The sequence below is a fragment of the Belonocnema kinseyi genome, chromosome 5 (assembly GCF_010883055.1).
Source record: "Belonocnema kinseyi isolate 2016_QV_RU_SX_M_011 chromosome 5, B_treatae_v1, whole genome shotgun sequence".
NCBI classification, from domain to species: Eukaryota; Metazoa; Arthropoda; class Insecta; order Hymenoptera; family Cynipidae; genus Belonocnema; species Belonocnema kinseyi.
In genome coordinates, this window is record NC_046661.1 from 41,964,129 (window position 1) to 41,977,821 (window position 13,693).

At 31.3% G+C, this 13,693-nt stretch overlaps 1 protein-coding gene across 3 annotated transcripts; it reads right to left on the minus strand.

The window, feature by feature from the left end:
• Positions 1 to 1,863: 1,863 nt before the first annotated feature.
• LOC117172512 (NADH-cytochrome b5 reductase 3) lies at positions 1,864 to 12,296 on the minus strand. Of its 3 annotated transcripts, none has more exons than XM_033360529.1 (5): positions 12,053 to 12,294; positions 10,687 to 10,978; positions 7,950 to 8,279; positions 7,672 to 7,860; positions 1,864 to 3,168 (listed from the first exon to the last, which is right to left on the minus strand). In XM_033360529.1, exons 2-5 carry the CDS (start codon positions 10,705 to 10,707, stop codon positions 2,785 to 2,787), a joined length of 924 nt encoding a protein of 307 aa, XP_033216420.1. In that variant the 5' UTR covers positions 10,708 to 10,978; positions 12,053 to 12,294; the 3' UTR covers positions 1,864 to 2,784. The 3 variants fall into 3 exon arrangements, with proteins under 3 accessions (XP_033216420.1, XP_033216419.1, XP_033216418.1); XM_033360528.1 differs by having other exon boundaries at positions 10,687 to 11,016; XM_033360527.1 differs by lacking the exon at positions 10,687 to 10,978 and having other exon boundaries at positions 12,053 to 12,296.
• Between the last annotated feature and the right edge of the window lie 1,397 nt (positions 12,297 to 13,693).

Genomic DNA, 13,693 nt, shown 5'->3' on the forward strand with positions numbered 1-13,693 from the left:
ATAGCCCACGGCTTAGTTTGAATTAAAATATTGATTTCTGCAGATTTCGAATAATAAATTTCCGTTAAACTCATATAGGAAATTTAAAAATGATTTTTTCATTATGAAAAAATAATCTTAAGAAAATATTTCAAAAGATCGACGAACTCAGTGGTCACCGGGACGTGCTTAGAATGTAACTCTATGTCATATGATTTGACGTCTGTAAGGCATCCTTTGGATCTTTTCCTGTCTTTAAAAGGTCCTCAGGACGTCCTTAAGACGTTCGCCGAAAGACAAATATAGGACAAGTTTAGGACTTGTATGCCTACTGGGAAATTATGAAAAGTGAATGTGGAAGATTTTAAGGACATTCTTGTAATCTGACAGATTTTTTTTTTAATTGTGAGAGAAATATGAATCGTTTTAAAAGATGCTTAGAAGTCCTGAAAAAAATTTCAAAAATAATTTAATATTTGAAAAAATGTAAAACATGTACATTTTTCAAGAGTGGGAAATAAAATTTTGAAGCATTTTAAAGATTTGTTGAACTATTTAAAAATTGATTATAATTATAGTGATATAATTTAGATAATTGAACATGATAACGTGGATTTATATTTTTGGAACTAAATCTGAATCTTTGAACTCTACAATTATTAAAAGTTAAAAAATTTTTATTTGACAATTTAACTGTATTTTACTGAAAATTGTTCAGTTAAAGTGTTAGCCGATTTCATTTTATACGTGTAAATTTTTGAGAATTTGAATAGAAAATATTTAAATTTAAAAGATTTAAAATTCAATCAAGAGTTTTACTTTTAGTGCTCTAATTTGCAGGTCAATTTTTATTACTTCAAATGGCAAACTTTATATTAAAAACTCGAATTTTTTTTTTAATTCCATTGACCGTGAAAAATGTCAACAGAGAAATTACCCGAAATTTTTTTGTTTGATTAAAACGGCCACCATGGAATAAGAAATACATATATGATTTACTTTATATATTTTAAAAATCTAGAAATGTGTCGTTTTCAAATTAAAATTGGTCAAAAAGTTTGACCTATAGAACTGCTCTTTAATTATGAAATTGTTCATTATCAAGAATAAACAAATTGAACTACAGTATTAAAATTTATTTTAAATTAATTTTCCATAACTTGAATGCTAAATTTAGGCAATTGTAAATGAAACCATTTTGAATGTCTAGTTTTAAGAATTTTCGCTTTGAAATTATTTAGTTTTGAAAACTTGAATCTGCAAATACCAGTTTTTTAAGGCTCGTAATTTTTAATCGGTCAATGCCGAAATTACAGTTTAAAAACTCACAGTTTGCAATGCTTATGTCCGGCATTAATTGTTAAAAGTTGACGAAATAAAATTGATTGTTCAATTTGCAGACTTAATATATTGAGTACTGTGTATACACAGTAATCAATTTTGTAATTTAATATTGTACAATTCTAAATACCTCAAATTAAAAATTGAACATTATCCCACATTTTCAGAGTTGTAAATAAACCAAACTTAAATTTGGTAAATTAAATTAAAAATTGAATCTAAATTTCGTGAAATCGACAATTAAAATATTCTTGGTTGTACAGTTTTTGAATCTAAAAATTAAATTTTGAAGCCTTGAAAGGAGTACAAAATTAATTTTAAAACATTAAATCAAATTACTCGTGAAAGAAACTGCATAAATATTTTCTTTTGAGGGAATACAGGCTGCATAAGGTAAATTAATTAAAAACATTAATTCACGCATCGATGAGTAATTATATTGTTTGGTTGACAATGTCAACAAAATAAAAGTTCTAAATCAGAAAATAAGAACAAAAAAATGATTATATATTACTCACCGACGCACGAAGAAAAATCCAATAATTTTTCGCTTCAAGCGTTATTTTTATAACAATACAACATAGGCACAACATTGATAAATGCCTTCACCGTTATCTGCAGGCCTACTAAAACTGATTTAATATTACTATGTACGGTTAACAGACCTTTTCTACGAGAAAGTCTTCGATTTTCCTACCTGAAAAGACATGTAAAAAAGAAGAAATGTAAAAAACATGGAGGTCATTATTCATGGACCTAAGTCTAAGGACTAAGTTAGCCACGAATCGAAACCGCGTAGCTTTTGTACTAAATTTTCGGTAAGATTCTTCGTTATGGAGTTTTAAATTTAATTAAAAAGTATAGCGCTAGCGGGTTCAACGTCTAAGATACATTTGTTTGTAATTGTCAAAACTGCGTGTCTTTTATAGAACCTGGAAATTTCATGTGCCTGAAGTTTGCAACGTTTATAAACGAAATGATAAAATTTCCGAAATTTCTTTTGGTGATTATTTGCACCTTGTGACAGGTAAAACAAAAATTAGTTTAATCCGAATAATTCTTTATGGTTGACTAAGTTTTACACGCCTAGGGATTTTGAAAATTATATATAAAATAAACCAAAATTTATTTTCGTTTATAAACATTGCAAACTTCAGCTACGTGAAATTTCAGATTAAAATACTTTCAGGGCACGAATATTTAAAAACAGAATGGAGTGTCGTTTTCGAATCCTTGTTTCGTAATACTACTTCCAAAACCGAAATCGAATAGAAATCGGTCATTATAGAAGTAAAGACAGGATATGAAATTTGCGATTCGAAAATGTTTTCGCAAGCTCGAAACATCATTCGTAAAATACAATAAATGCTTCATCCGTCACAGATTATCCTACAAAGCGTATCGGGTTTGGTTTCAAAGGGTCAGAATCTACACAGAAGATGCCGATAACTTCAGGACGAACGTTCAGTACGCGAAGCGCAGTTTAGGATCGTATCCGAGTTTATCGAGGTTGGGCGTGCAAGCATAATTGATCATTGGCGGTGGGCCGCACATCAAGACGATCGTGTCTGGAGAAGGTGGGAACATGTGTTCGGAAATCATGTCTGCGCTAATATGGCCTGTGCTATAAGCCCAACCCTCACTGCTAGTGTCGAGGGTGAACCAGAGCTTGAACCTATCCGGATGCTTCTTTGCTATTTCCTCTAGTTCCTCTCTCAGAAGGATGTCTTTTTCAGTTTGGTTCGCGAAAAGAAGAGAAGCTTGCGTTTCATCCTTAGAGTCCTTTATCATTGCCCGAACCAACTGCAACATGGGCGTTATTCCTGTTCCTCCGGCCAGCATCACGACCTGCGGAAATATTTCGTATAAAAAACAAAATTAAGATTAGTTAAGGAGTGCGCAAGCAAAACGTGATAAAACCACTACTGGAGTTAATTTCTCTCTATTTGATGAAAATAGACTTATTCACTTTTAATTCAGTCAAGGCACATTTCATTATTTATTAATGTTAAAATGATATAAATTTACAATTTCTTCTTTAGAAATGAAATCAGAAGATAACCCAGTAGGCACACAAGTCGTAAAGTTTTCCTATAGAAGTCTTGAGAGGGTGTCCTGAGGACCTTTTAAAGACATGTAGAAATCCTTAGGATGTCTTAAAGACAAGTCATATGACATAGAGGTACATTCTAAGGACGTCTTTAGGATGCCCTGGTTTAATAATATGTTTACAACAATCGTTCTTTAACTAGAAGCAAACATCTTGATGCTAGATAACATAACAGCTTACTTGCCAGAATATTTAAATCAAAAAATTGTTTTTTAAGAAAAACGGTTTAATTCAGACATGTGTTTAATGCAGTTATTAAAAACAATTGAATTGATTTACTTATAGCATTATTTTTAAGTTGATAATTATTTCTGAAACAGTGTCAATTTGATTCAATGGGTAGGAGAAGTGTGACCTAAATATAAAAAACAATATTAAATAAATACGGCTGTGCGCTGTCTAAAAGCAGTACGTGTCATTTTTTCAAAATGGAATTAAGCACGTTATCAAGTGTTATTTAACGTAAATAATACTGATACACAGTAATATTTCATATATTAATACTTGTATAACAATATTTTAACCCAAGTGCATTCAGAAACTGTAATGAAAAGTTAAAACATAGTAAGTGTAAGCCCTGGAGACTTGTTTTTAAGGATAGTTAATAACTTACGTCAAAACTTCTTTAAACCGTGTTGATGCTTTTAGATTGAATTCAATGATGAATAAGTTCGCAAATATAAATAATTAAATTTTCTTGGCTAATTACTTGATATAAAATTTTATAAAACAGTTTCAAGGTCGTAGCGCGGGGGGTGCCCCCCCCCCACCCGGAAATTCTTCAAACATGTACATAATATAGATACTACATATACTCTCCTTTGCGCCGATGCATATCCCCCTTCGAATATTTTTCCTGCTGAATACACCCCCACCGATTTTTTTCCTGCTGTATATCCTACGGCCTTGAACAGTTTACTTTATTATCAATGATAATTTGGTTTCATTCATGTTAATTTAAATGTTAATAACAAAACGATGTAGAAAAAATGAAATAAATTATTTTTTATTCAAGTAAATATAATTAAGAAGGTACGTTATTTGATAACGATCAAGCAGTAATTGAGGGTTTGGATCAAAGAATGCGTCGCGCGCTCGAAAACGCAAAAAAGTGTTGTCCAAAAGTCTTGTGATATCCAAATTTGAAAGTTAAAAAAAATTAAATTAAGGAAAATATGGGCTTGTAGAGAACGTCAGGACGGAACTTTTTTCTATTTAAAGTTTTTCATTTCAATGTATATTTTTAATAATGAAATTGAAAAAGGACTGAAAAATTGCGCCAAATTCAATTAATTTGTAAAACATAAATCGTCTTCTCTCAGGAAAACATTACTGAAACTGTTTGAAATTTGGTATACATGCGCATTGCGCAGTATACTCTAGCGATGGCTAAAAAACAAAGAAAAAAAGTTAAAAATTCAAATTGTTTAATAATAAATTAATTGCAAATGGAGACCGACGGTAAGCACGTTTTTTTTAGCTTCGACGAAGAAAAGCATCTAGTGTACTTCAAAGTTGGAACAGCTTTCAGTGAGACATTTGTTTCGTACTATTGGAGTAATATTTCTGGAAATTTGTAGGTCGATTCATTGAAAATTGGCGGAAATATACATTTTCTAAGAAAGCACACAACGCCGTCTACGACTGCATCGTTAGCAGATTTTAGCGCTTTTCAACGTTAGTACGTACTCTCGCCTATACACTATTCTATGAAGGACTCTTTTTGCAAAAATATTAAACAGGAAAAAAGCCTGCCCTTTCCCTCAATAAATAGAAAATCGACTGATTTATATTTTTGGACATATCGTTGTTTTCAGTGAATCATCAAATTGCTTAAAATAAGAAATTTTGGGCTTCGCAAGTTATTCCACCCTTTATTGTGTTGTATTTTCGTGCACCCGCGGTGAACCTTTCTTTTCGGAAGGGCTAACAAATAAAGGACAATATCGACAACAAATCGATGAGTTCTACGAATAATAGACTATCTTTTCGTTACCGTAGCCTAAATTAAATTTAAAGCTGTAATACAAAGCACTGGAGTTTTGAATTCGTTGGAAATGTTTAGAAAAATAATAGGTTATTTATTCCTCCTGATGGCGTATTTATACGCCTGTCAACTGGCCGCCAGCCAGCAGAAAAATCATAAGAGTAAAAGAAATAGAGTACTTTTCCTTTAATTTTCCAATCTCTGTTTCTTTTATTCTTATGACTTTTCTGCTGACTGGCGACCAGTAAACAGGCGTGCAAATACACCATAAAAACTTAGCTAAATGAAGTTAGCCTAATTCTTATTCGTAGCGGAAACAGCCTAATATTCGTAGCACCCATCGAAATAAAGAATTGCAAGTGCGGGAAGGTATACAGCTGTAAGAATTTTATGGTCATGGAAGTGAGTCCGGATGGGCCCAAAATTAATATTATCACCTACTTTGACGAAGAGCAGTAACGATTGACGCAGTGGGAAACATTGGAATGTGAGCGCGACGGAAGTGCAGAAGAACAAGTTTTCCGCATCGAATGTGTTATGCAAAATAGGTCAGTCCTGGGAACAGGATAGGACAAAATACGGAGGGTTGACTTGCTGGAGGGTGACTGAGAATTCCACAGAAGAATCTAAAAAGAAACAGGAGATAAAAAGCCCGATCATTAAAAATGAAGTAAAAATTTCGAACAAATACCCGGCCATTCAAGAAACAGAGACACCAGGCGTCCGCAATGATAATGTAATTACCAAACTGCAAGTCAGAAGTAGCAGGATCAATCTGCAGAACAAAATTAAATACCTGGAAATAATTCTGAACAACACTCTCGATGAAACCACACGTGGACGAGGCCTGCTTTATAGCCAAGAGAGTAGCCTCTGCTCCACCCAATCATTGGTGGACACAGCCATTTTTATGAAGGAGTTAAACTTCTCATAATTAATACATGTATCTGACCAATAATTGAATACGGTAGCACGCAAGCCGCAAAGAGACTAAGCAAAACCTCGCTAACAAAAACTTGAGGTCGTGCTCAGAAAAATGATAGAAACAGCTGGACAGCTTCTACCTTCATTCCCAATAAAGGAACTCTGGGACATGATTGACAAGACACTCTTTCACAAACGGCCTTTTGAACTTCAGGGAAAGTTCATCAAGAAGCAACAGGACAAGGGTCACAGAGAGATCATCGAAAATATGACCTCGGTAAAATGATATCGTGTCAGTGCATCCAACACTGGTTTAAATACAGACATTTCACCTACTACAAATTATATAGAATAAAGAATTTTTATTTATTATTTAAGCTACAAAAACGTGCTTACCGTCGCTCTCCATTTGCAGTTAATTATTATTAAGCAATTGGCATTGTTAACTTTTTTTTCTTTACTTTTTAGCCATCGCTAGAGTATACTGCGCATGTATACCAAATTTCAAACAATTTCAGTAATATTTGCCTGAGTGGAGACGATTGATGTTTTACAAATTAATTGAATTTTGCGCAATTTTTTAATCCCTTTTCAATTTTATTAATAAAAATATACATTGAAATGAAAAACTTTAAATACAAAAAAGTTCCGTCTTGACAGTCTCTATAAGCCCATATTTTCCTTAATTTAATTTTTTAACTTTAAAATTTGGATATCACAAGACGTTTGAACAATAATTTTTCGCGTTTTCGATCGCGCGACCCATTCTTTTAACCTATTTTCATACGAAGCGCCACATCGAGTTGAAAATTTTGGATACTAAGCCAAAAGCACTAAGAATGGTGGATGTGGTCCTAAATTTGTATAATTATGAAAAAAGTTATTTGTTGTAAATATTTGTTTTGCTTTTTTCATAATTATTAAAATTTAGGACCGGACTCACATTTCTTAGTGCTTCTTATTTATCATCCCAAATTTTCAACTCGATGTGGCGCCTCGTGTGAAAATAAAAAAAATGGCGGTAAAGTAGGAATCTGGTCACGTGGCCTTAATAGAATTAATTATGTTCTATGAGTGCAGATGCAACCCTGACTATGTCACTTTACTTGCTTATAATTTATAGTGGCATATTATAAGAAATTAAAAAACTCGAGGCAGCCAAGTATTTCAGAATCGAATGCTGAGCATTTCTAAAAAAAAACATCAAAGTCCATCAAGAAATAGAGTCTGCAGATGGTTATGAATAATAAATTCTGGGTTTTGACCTATGTGCCTTCTCCAACTGAACTTTTTTACGCAACAACTTAAAGTTTCTATTATAAATCCTTACCTTTTTAACTTCGTACACTACAGGTGGATCCTTCCTTAGCAGTTTAATTGCAAATTTACCCTGTCCTTGGTAAATAAGACGACCGGAAGGTCCTCTAAAATCGATCGTGTCTGAAATAGCCAAATTATCTAAATGCTGTGACAGTTTACCCCCATTTGGGAACTTTGGATGGACATTCTTGAAGTAAACCTAAACAAGAAAATACATTAAACATATAATTTTATATGATTTAAACCCACACGAACCCTAAAGATGAAAAAGTAAAATAAAATACTAACTTTAACAACTAAATCAACATATCCTTTATCGTCATCACTAGATACTGGAGTGTAAGCCCGAATGACAACTTCATCGTTGATTTTCGCAGTTAAATGCACATGCTGGCCGATAGGAAGGCCCAGAACGTGTTCTGGGGTTGGAAGGCCAAATCGAAATCGCCTCGTATCATGGCTGATAATGTCCTTTTTTATCAGAGGAAGAGTGTACTTGACTACCGGGTCTTCCAAAAGTATTTTCTTCTTATTTTTACCAGGTACGAATGAGAGGTAGAGCTTTACTCCTATTCCTATTATAACTATTGTCCCCACCGCTGCCAAAACTGGCACAGCCTGAAAAATTAAAAGTAACATTTTTTGATTATAATTGTACACACATGAAAGAAACAGATTTAAACACCATCCAATTTTTAATGGTAATGAAAAATAGCAGCATCAGACACTGATTGACTAAAATAATAACTTTATTTGTTGAAGAATATAGAATACATAATTCTCATTGATTTTCAAATATTTCTTGCAAATGGAAAGAAACTTTAAACAATTCTTTTTATTCATTCAGCTTAAAGGATTCTGAATCCGGGTTTAAAATATATACATTAATTCGTAGATAGAGTCAATCAAGAGAGGGTATTTGTTAGATTTGTGAAATAATTATTACAAGTCGAAAATTTATTCTACTAAATTAGTAACTTTAACCAAGCATATCTTCAATATAATCAATATTTAATAAAATTTAACAAATACCCTGTCAAGCGACAATCGTATAAAGCCCATGTACCCAGTCCTCTTAAACTTGTCAACTTGAATTATCTTCAACTGAGAAAAGTTTATAATGTACATTAATTTTTTATCCTCAGGAACATTCATTTCAAACATTCTGCACTTGAAATTACGCTACAGTTCTGGCTTCACAAAAATAGAGGGATAATAGGGAAATAAATTCTTAAAAAAAAAATTAATGTAGACACAATGTTAAATTCAATATGCAACACTTTAAATTCCTAAGATTTCTAGTCAGAACATATTGCATTTTCAACAAAGTATTTTAATTATCAACCAAAAGAGACGAATTTTTAACATACGTGTTACAATTTCAAGTTAAAAAGTGGAATAATTTAGAAAATAGTTTTCATTTTAACTTGAAAAGAAGAATTTTTAATCCAGAAAGTTGAATTTCAATCAAGTGGTAGAATGAAAAAAAAAATTATTTTTAACCTAACAGTTTAAAACTTTCGATCAAAAGAGACGTGTTTTTAATTAATTAATAGATCTTTTACCCAAATAGTTGAACTCTCAAACAAAAAGACGATTTTTTAAGACAGTTGAATTTTCAACAAAAATGTTAATTTTCAACCAAGAAAGGTGAATTTTTAACCAAAAAAAAAGATGACTTTTACGCCATTAAAAATGAATTTTCAATCTACAAGGATGAATTTTCTATAAAAGAAAGGTTAAAAAACAGTTTAATTTTGTACCAAAAAATTACTTTTAAAGTTCAAAATTTATAGTTGGAAAAGAAACGCATTTTCAACAAATAAATTAATTCGTAACCAAATAGTTGAATTTGCATTCCAAAAATAAGCTTTTTTAGAGGACAGTTTAATTTTCATCAAAAAAAGTTACGTTTCTACCAAAAAATTACTTTTCTATCATAAAAGAGAAATTTTTAATCCACAAAGACGAATTTGTTATAAAAAAATAAAAAATGTTTAACAAAACAGTTGCATTTGTTACCAGAAAATATGATTGAAAAAAAAATTAAAATTTCAACCAAATGCAAATAGTCGAATTTTATACAAAAAAATAGATTTTAAACTTTTCAGCTTTAAAATGGCCAAATGTCAAGGCTTGCAATTTCACCACAATTCAAAATTTGAATAGGGATTCACGACATTTTAAACTGCGTTCCAGTTCAAACGCTATTGTTTAAAAAATGTCTACGCATAGAGCTTTAAGGATAAATTATAAAATGTTTAAAGCTCTCAATTAAAACGGTACAGTTGTATCTAGTTTTTAATTTCAATTTTAAAAGCTTCATTGTGATAAAAATTAAAACTAAGTATAGCGAACATCTGAAAAAAAGTTGAATGTGGATTAGTCGTATTTTGGGATAAAACGTCGACAAAATGCTTTCAAATGTTTTCAAAGATAAAAAAATTCGAATCGAAAAGAAAAAAGAACCATAATACAGACTGTAGTTAACTGCATATATAACTCAATTTTTATTCATGATATACAATACCAGATGAGGAAATTACGAAAGAACTTTGAAAGTCTGAGGAAAAGAGACTAATTGTAAGAGATATCCACGAAAAAGTGTCGCAATTCACATATAGATAAGGAAAAATTAATTACTCCCGCAAAACAGCTAGTATCTTCATAATTGAGACATACAATAAAAATAAAATAAAAAAAGAAACAAATTTTTTTACCTGTTTCAACTATTCTTTGGGGAATCACAAAAACAACATTGCGTCATCTAGCTATACTAAAAACCACAAGAAAAAATCAATTTCTCTTTATTTTTAGGTTTTCTAGCCCCAATCCACCAATATACCTTAAAAAGGAAAACACGCGTAATAATTTTTGAGGTTAGAATTCCGACAATGCAGCAATTCGGACGATTTGAACGGGTGGTTGGCAATTATCCCGAAATGCAAAATATGCAACGGACTTGTAAATTAGTGTCGACCGTGGGAAGTAGATTGTCAATTGTATTCAACAATGTATACATTACCAAAGATCTTGAACTTGTCATCAAAGAATCGTATTGTAGCAGCTAAACCATTAAATTTGCACGTGGTCTCGAATCACTGAATCAGGGTCACCAGCCCGCGTTCGCGCCTGACCTGACTAACGTAGAAAATCAAGAAAATCGTTTCGTTTTCGGATTGGTTGGTTGGTTGGGGAAGGTCAAGATCGATTAAAAATTGTATCAGAGCGCGCTCCTCAACTTTTTCTCAGTTCAGCTCGTGGAAAAAAAGATCAGATGTTCTCCACCCTAAGTATCCGCGGGCATCCAGGAACGGCTAGAAATTTATTATTAGACCATTTCTAGCCCGCCATGCTAAAATAAAATACGCAGGGAATAAATCAAATCGTAAATACTATGAAAGGGTGAACTAAAGGTGTTACGAAATAACTACGGTTGAAATTTCAAATGGGTATATTATTCTATATAGCAAAACCTTTTAATGACATGAAAAGATCCAAAGGATGTCTTAAAGACATCAAATCATATGCACGACGAATTTGTTATAAAAAAATAAAAATTTTTTAACGTTTTTTAGAGGACAGTTTAATTTAACGTTTTTAACCAAAAAAAAGATGACTTTTACACCATTAAAAATTAATTTTCAATCCACAAGGATGAATTTTCTACATAAAAAAAGGTTAAAAGACAGTTGAATTTTGTACCAACGGCAATATAATAATTATTATTAAATATAAACTATGGAATTAATTCATAGAGATACATTCTAAGAACGTCTTATGGAAGTCCCGGTGCCCACTGGAAACTATGAAGTACTTCAAATAGGATACTTACCAGTCTTGAATGTTTCTAGTTTAATTTTATCAGTGTATTTTAAACAATAATTTTACATTTGAAGTGGAACATTAAAAATTGCAGAGCTGAAAATTGAATTCTTTCGTAGCAAAATTCTTGATGACCTGCGTCATAATTATCTGTAGAGGAAACTGTTTGAAAATCTTTCGATTTGAAATAAACATCCACGTAACTGAACAATTTTAAATTAAAATCAAATTTAATATATATGTAACATTAAATAAATAAATCATAAATAAAAATTCAACTTTTAAATACTAATCTGAGTTTAAATAGAACGTTTTTGTAAAAGCAAACGCGCATCAAAGAAATCTTATGCTGAACAAAAAACAATAATTAAATAATCAGTGTAGGACTTTGATTTTTCGAGAATATATCAAGAAAGTTGTGCTTACTATCTCAAAAAAGAAGCGCAGTTTCTTCAAAATATATTTGGATTTCTCTAGTTTTCATCCAACACTAAGAACCATAAAAATGCAGGACTATTGATAGAGAAGTTTAAGCAAGTTAAAATAATGTTTAAATAAGTAAATACCTCAAAATGGCCCCCAAAATCCAATGACTGACTTTTAGTCATTTTGAATTAATTTCTTCTCGTTGATATAAATAAAATAGAGATCGATCATATATTCACCTTCGACCTTAAAATTTTTAAAAATACATATATACATATATTCAGATATAATAATTTATAATAAAAATGGACGGCTCTGATTGCCTTTCCAGTCTAATATCTCGCTGGATACTGACGATGTGGAATTTTGTGTTATCTCTCGACCATTAAAAGTATTCGAGTGAACAAACTTGAGTCCTTGAATGAATGTCTTATGTACTGGGTGATGTAAGAATAACAATTTTGATATGTATGTATTTGAAATAATACGCATATTTTTTTAAATATAGCAATTTTTCCATCATTTATTACGTATTATTTATTGCACATCTGTTGGATTTTTATATTATTATGAAAAGTATATTATTATAAATAATTAAGTATATTGCATAAATTAAAATTATCATCTAGAATATGTAGATATATTGTAGAATCAGTTAATAATAAAATTCCTTGTAATTACGCATTTTTTTAAACAAAATAATTTAGTATTTTCAATTTTAGTTTTTACATAATATCTTAGGCCGTAAATATACATAGACTATTTTTATAATCATGTGGCGTGACTGGCGGCAAGAAAAAGTCTGAATATTTTATGGTATAGAAGTATCAACGTGAATATTTATATTTCATATGAAATAATTATCTTGTGCGTTAATGATTTCGATAATAATTTATGTCTACACAGTGGTTAAATAATTTTTCATTTTCATTAATGCATTAAATAACCTATAGCACGACTAATATAAAAAGCGTTAAAATAAAATACAATACCTGTCTTTAACATATATAGGCTGAAGGCGACTTCAAGCGCATCTTCTTTCCGTAGCATCTTCTTCCGCTTGAAGTTGCCTTCAGCAGAAGTTAGGACTTTTTTTTAAGGCTGCAAAAAAAACTATTGCATGATACGGAATTGATGCTTTGTACCGTTAAAAATTTCTAATATGTTCGTTTGATTAAACTTTCCTCAAAGTTTTTTCTTTCTTTGGGAGGTTATTTTCTTTAGCACTAGGACTATCGGGAGATCCAACTTTCCTCAATGAAAGAATGCCTAATACATTGTTATATATGCGGACATGTAGATGTGTTTATAGAGTGTTTATATTGAACAACAATATTAATATACTGTTGGTTCTCGCGACAACAGTAATTTAGTGATAGTGATTTCTTTCTTGTTAAAGCTCCTTCGGCTTTAACGAATACATTATCATCACGTATCTCGTGTTTCGCACTCGAATTTGTACCTCAACTTGTATATCATTTCCATAAATGAATGTTATTACAATTCATAACATGCATTTATATTAAAACAGACGCAGTTTCATTGTCTCTTTTTAAAAAATGCGCATTCTTCAAAAAAATGTGTTATTCAAAATTTATTGCAACTTCTTCCGGTTTTTTAAAAACTGAATTTTCTCATTTCCAATTTTATTTTTGCGATTTAAGCGTAGCACATAAGGTCTACACATCAGCCTTTCCTTTTTTTAACTTCTAAATTAAATCCCTACCTCAGTGACCCACGAAACTTCGATTAATTAAGGTTTGTGAGCGGGGGGGGGGGGG

Coding starts and splice junctions, on each gene's coding strand:
- LOC117172512 (XM_033360527.1), bottom strand. CDS start 12,094: ATGACTAAAAGTCAGTCATTGGATTTTGGGGGCCATTTTGAG. Junction 8,280..12,052: donor ATTTTGGGGGCCATTTTGAG/GTATTTACTTAT, acceptor TTAATTTTTCAG/GCTGTGCCAGTTTTGGCAGC. Junction 3,169..7,671: donor TAGTGTACGAAGTTAAAAAG/GTAAGGATTTAT, acceptor ATATTTCCGCAG/GTCGTGATGCTGGCCGGAGG.